The 5,589-nt window shown below is 39.1% G+C and overlaps 1 protein-coding gene across 1 annotated transcript; it reads left to right on the top strand.

Annotated features, from left to right (window-relative positions):
• The first annotated feature begins 3,094 nt into the window (after positions 1 to 3,094).
• si:dkey-251i10.1 (uncharacterized protein LOC100038774 homolog) lies at positions 3,095 to 5,383 on the top strand. Its single transcript, XM_042008050.1, has 4 exons — positions 3,095 to 3,302; positions 4,123 to 4,609; positions 4,703 to 4,843; positions 4,947 to 5,383. Exons 1-4 carry the CDS (start codon positions 3,192 to 3,194, stop codon positions 5,102 to 5,104), a joined length of 897 nt encoding a protein of 298 aa, XP_041863984.1. The 5' UTR covers positions 3,095 to 3,191; the 3' UTR covers positions 5,105 to 5,383.
• Positions 5,384 to 5,589: the final 206 nt, after the last annotated feature.

Here is a 5,589-nt window from a genome sequence, read left to right as displayed (position 1 = left end):
TAACATTTTGACTAAAAGTAACTAAACATTAACATTATATAAAAAAAAAAGAAACGCTGGTCTTTAGAAATTATTAAATAAACTCACGGTTGCTTGTCACTATAAGAGAAAACAAAGGCACTTTCAAATTGCAAAGTTTCTGTCCCCACCCTGTAATTATAAGACAGTACTGGGATTAGTAAAAGAATTCACACATCCTGTTTAACTACATACTCAAGTGGTCGAGTTAAAAAAAAAACCATGGTGGCTGTCATTAAATTCCCATTGTACCAAACAAGAACAATAAAGCAGAACATTTAAGGCACAGTAAGAGTAATCATGGCAGCACGTGACCTTGCACTCAAACGCGCACAAAACAGCCATCACTTGTTAAAGTGTCAACAAAAATATTGAAGTGTGTGATTGAATTTCTTACAGCTTGTTTCTCAGCTGTGCGATCTCTGCTAAGTTGAAATCCACTGTATTCTCCTCCATTTTTAAATGGTTTGTGCTCAGTGGACTCCTCTGAGGTCTGCCACTGACTGCACAGCAGCTCAATAGCTCCCCCCAGTGGTCAACACTGTCATCATATTAAACATCTACAGGTAATTGTCAGCCATGCTGTACATGTCCAAATACTTTAATTATGTCACCACTGGCTTACTACTGTGGAGTCAGGGTGTTTAATGTACAGGTAGTGTGTCAAATTGTCTGCATTAAATATAATTTTGTTTAATGAGCTATTGATGACAACCTTCTACACTATATTCATGACCTTGCCTGATTTGAAACTTAGGAAAACTTGACAGAGTCTTTGTTTGATGACAATGGGAACACAACAATTAGTTACTGAGTGATCTCAGTGATCTCTAGGAGATCGAGAGATGGGTTAAATAAAGGAGCAAAATTTCCCATCTGGGATTGATAAAATTATGACCATTATAGTCTTTTTTTTATCATTTTGTAACTCTGAGCTAGTTCTGTGCCCTTTAATGAATATTTTGAGTGTCGGTTATTGAATGTTTATTTGGATTCTGTTTTAAAGAAGTAAGTTTCTGCCACTATGTGGTTGCTTTGCCTTTTTTTATCCTCTATGTCTTCGTCATCGGGTGTCACTTTGTGACTCCTCTTGTGTCTCTCTTTTTTAATTTATAGTCTTACAATGTTTTTGCTTCTCTTCCTGGCTGTGTTTGCAGTGGCTGTTTTTGGCTCTTTTCGGTTGTTTCTCTGCTTCATGTGTTTGTTTTTGTGTCCAGCTTTTGTCTCTTGTGTGGTTGTTTTGTGTTGCTGTGGTCATTTATAGGCCTATGGTTTTCCATTATTAAAGGATGATGATTGTATTTTGCTTCCACCAAAGAAATCATGCAGACAAAGAAATCCTGTCTGGACTGAATGAACAATGCTTTAATTAAGTAATTCAGGAATTTCCATTGTACTTGTTGCCATCATTGCAAGTGCTCACCTATCTTTAAAAACAGTTATAAACAAATAGTCATTCATACATACACAGTAATTTCAAGAACAGGGCCATTAAAAAAACATAAAAGGTTTTGATGACTTTATCTTTTGAATAAGCAGTTATTTTAATGTACAGCTGAATTTAATTTTAAAATGCTATGAATGCACTTTTAGAATGGTTACATTTAGTTGTATGCATGTATATATTTCTTAGAAGAAAGGTGCCAGAGGCGTGATCTGCAAGCTACCCCTATAATATGACTGCCCCCCCAAACCCAACCCCAACAACAAGCAATCATTTTCTAACAAATATAAAGCATAAACCAACTTTTGATTGAATGTCAAAGTGTAAATAAATACAGTATGTGCTGAACTTCTCCATTTTGTTCTACACCAACAAGAACATGTTAGTGTTCATGTTGATCATGTTAGTGTTGGTGTAGAAGCATTTATACAGTTTGTGTAGAACAGGGGTGCCCAAGTCCGGTCCTCGAGATCTACCCTCCTGCAACTTTTAGATGCAAACCTTCTCCAACACACCTAAATCAAATGACTGGCTCTTTACCAGGCTTCTGCAGAGCTGAATGACATGCAGATGACATCTGACCGAACTTGGGCATCCCTGGTGTAGAAGCATTTATACAGCATCATCTTACTGTCTGCTTATGTGGGTTATAATATTTGTCTGTTAAAACTGTTTACATTCAGTGACAAGGATGTAAAAGTTCTAAAACTGACAGATGTGAAAACAGTGCAACGTTAAATGGCTAATAATGCTAAAGAAACATTTTTTTTTTTACATTACTTGGCTAAAATCTAGAGATAAAGATAAACTTTTTTAATAACCATACTACTAAACTGCAAACTTTTGGAGTAATGGGAATACCAAAAGTGTGAAAACTTTTCTGTTCCAAGTTCTGTTTCTGTAACAAGTTTTTCTTTAGAAAAATCCTATGTGGCATTCAGCAGATGTAGTTTACTTATTTGCTTGTGCACAGGTGCATACATGCAAGTATTGCTCAAAAACATAATGGTTTTTAAATCAATCAATTGTCATTTAAGAGCACCCAGGTTTTGTGATTTAAAAATGACAACAACAAATAGATTAAAAAAAATTTTGCTGAAGGAACATCTACAAGCATTCCCCTAGTATTTAAAAGCCATTACAAGCCAGGTTAAACTACATTTGACCTCTGTTATTTAAGTGGAATTGACTTAATTGAAATGTAACCTTGAACCAACTGAATTATTACTGTATTCCTAACATGCAAATGTTGCCCAGAGACATTGAATAGTAATTGAAATGTAGTTAACATTTATGGTGATTATGACTTCTGTATGTCTGAATGACTTTCCCCTTGGAGTATTGATCTGTATCCGCCAAGACTATCTCCGTGACTCTAAACAGGCAGCCACGATGTGTCTCATTCAGGTCTCATTTGATTTCCAGCTAAGTCAGTCAATTCACATGTATTTAATATGGGTATTACTTTGCATGAGGAATAGAAAATTACGCATAGTGACGCATGCGTGACCTAGACATTTCATTGGCTGAAAACTTTGTGACGCGAGGAGATTGTCCAATACCCTAATATTTGAGTTCCCGTATAGTATCGCGATCTATTTCGTTAGATAAATCCATAACGCGGCTTCACAATCGGCCATTTCGTCGGTACAGGCCATCAGCCACAGAGGGCAGTTGGGGTATATCGTGTTTACTGGTTACCTGAAAGGCACATCAAGAACATCGCAACATGAGTGAGCAAGCTGTTTCATTCGCAAAGGACTTCTTGGCCGGCGGTATCTCCGCTGCCATCTCCAAAACAGCAGTCGCCCCAATCGAAAGAGTGAAACTTCTCCTTCAGGTAAAACTCCGGATCTTCCGGAAGCTCATTTCGTTAGCCGACTAGCTTGTATAATCTTACCATAGAGCTCAATTCATTGTCGCAGCATGTTGTTGTAGTACATTTACATGCTTAGAGTTTTACATGATTTGCTGTGTTCATTTATTTGGAATTTATTTAAATCAGAAGAGTGATGAGCTCGAGGATTTAAGGTCACACAGGAGGGAAATGACCTACACGAGCCCGGCTGCTAACGTTAGCTTTACGCATTAACCTTAGCCGGTGTAGCTAACAAAGGACAAACGCTTGTAGTGTCATTGGTACACTGTGTACAAACCTTTTTTTTAACTCGTCTAGTTTATGTACATCCCTTTCATTTCGGGTGCAGCTTCATCTTAACAATATGCTTCATATATCCTCACTTTATTAGGCGACATAATCGCTGTTGGGACTATTAGACTACTTGATGTTAGCGAGCTGTGATTCACTGTCAGGCCAGCTTTTTTCTCTTTTAGAGAACAGCCTTTAGTCTTCAAACTGTACAGTGACATAGATTAAAAAAAAAAAAGAGTCTTCTATCAATATTTATGGTAATTCATTGTTATATTGGTAGTATTTAGTCCATTTCAGATTAATCAATGTAAATCAAAACTAAACAGCGTTGATCATTGATTGCAGGTAAAGACAGCCTGATAAAGAGCAACAGCAGAGACTTTTCATAAACTTTTATAGTTTTATATTGACCAAGGTCACAACAAAGGGACCTTGTGATTGTCATTACCCCATAATTTTATTGACTTCCCGATCTAAACTTATTTGATCTCCTGTTCTGTTATTCCAGGTCCAGCATGCCAGCAAGCAGATCACGGCAGACAAGCAGTACAAGGGTATCATGGACTGTGTTGTCCGCATCCCCAAGGAGCAGGGATTCCTTTCCTTCTGGAGAGGTAACCTTGCCAATGTCATCAGATATTTCCCCACCCAGGCCCTCAACTTTGCCTTCAAGGACAAGTACAAGAAGATCTTCCTTGATGGTGTTGACAAGCGCACGCAGTTCTGGAGGTACTTCGCTGGTAACCTGGCCTCTGGTGGTGCCGCTGGAGCTACCTCTCTGTGTTTCGTATACCCCCTCGACTTTGCCCGTACCCGTCTGGCAGCTGATGTAGGAAAGGCTGGACAGGAAAGAGAGTTCAAGGGTCTGGGTGACTGCCTGGTGAAGATCTTTAGGTCTGATGGTCTGAAAGGCTTGTACCAGGGTTTCAACGTGTCTGTGCAGGGCATCATCATTTACAGGGCTTCATACTTCGGCATGTATGACACAGCAAAGGGTACGTTACTCATACCTACATATACAGTAGCTTACTAATACCTTCTCACGGTTTTATTTTTTTAATAATTTGTTCTCTGTCCTGTTTCAACAGGTATGCTTCCAGACCCCAAGAACACCCACATATTGATTAGCTGGATGATTGCACAGACTGTAACGGCTGTTGCTGGCCTGACCTCCTACCCCTTTGATACTGTCCGTAGACGTATGATGATGCAGTCCGGACGCAAAGGAGGTGAGTCTATTATTGGAAGCATTTGTGATCTTGCCGGTACATTATTGACAGATGAGAGCTATTGCCTGTCTGGTCTTCATCTAATTTTTTGTTTCTTGTTCAGCTGACATCATGTACAGCGGGACCATTGACTGCTGGCGCAAGATTGCACGTGATGAGGGTGGCAAGGCTTTCTTCAAGGGAGCCTGGTCCAACGTGCTCAGAGGCATGGGTGGCGCCTTTGTGCTGGTGTTGTACGATGAGCTGAAGAAAGTCCTCTAATTCTTCATGTTGTCACATCACTGTCCAATTTGGCTAAATGTATTAACTTTCCATTTCTATGGACTTTGCATTCTGCCTTATTTATGGGAACAAACTAGTGTCTCACCAGTAAATGTGGGCGATGGCTGTAAGTTGTGCATCTATAATTTTAAAAACGTTCCACACCCTCTTTACCAATGTCATTCCTGTTAAAAAAAAAAAACATATGAATACCTCCTGTCATTCACTAGGTTTGTATGGTTCCAACTTAAATAAATTTATTCTGGGGAACAACCTTAACCATTGATGTCGACTGTCTCCTCCACTGTCATAGCCTAAGATGAACACTCACTGGATAATGAAATGTACGAAGTGGATTACACCCAACTGCTATATTTACTCATGCTTATCTCTGCTTGAGCCTTCCTGGGTAGACCATGGTCACTTGTGGGATTGTAGTGTAGAACACCTGAGTGCTCGTTTGAACACAGCATGACATTTATAGG

The sequence above is a fragment of the Melanotaenia boesemani genome, chromosome 15, assembly GCF_017639745.1.
Source record: "Melanotaenia boesemani isolate fMelBoe1 chromosome 15, fMelBoe1.pri, whole genome shotgun sequence".
Classification (NCBI taxonomy): domain Eukaryota; kingdom Metazoa; phylum Chordata; class Actinopteri; order Atheriniformes; family Melanotaeniidae; genus Melanotaenia; species Melanotaenia boesemani.
Note: the sequence above shows the minus strand (reverse complement) of the source record. Positions and strands in the feature narration are given on the sequence as shown.

Coding starts and splice junctions, on each gene's coding strand:
- si:dkey-251i10.1 (XM_042008050.1), top strand. CDS start 3,192: ATGAGTGAGCAAGCTGTTTCATTCGCAAAGGACTTCTTGGCCGGCGGT. Junction 3,303..4,122: donor GAGTGAAACTTCTCCTTCAG/GTAAAACTCCGG, acceptor CTGTTATTCCAG/GTCCAGCATGCCAGCAAGCA. Junction 4,610..4,702: donor CATGTATGACACAGCAAAGG/GTACGTTACTCA, acceptor CTGTTTCAACAG/GTATGCTTCCAGACCCCAAG.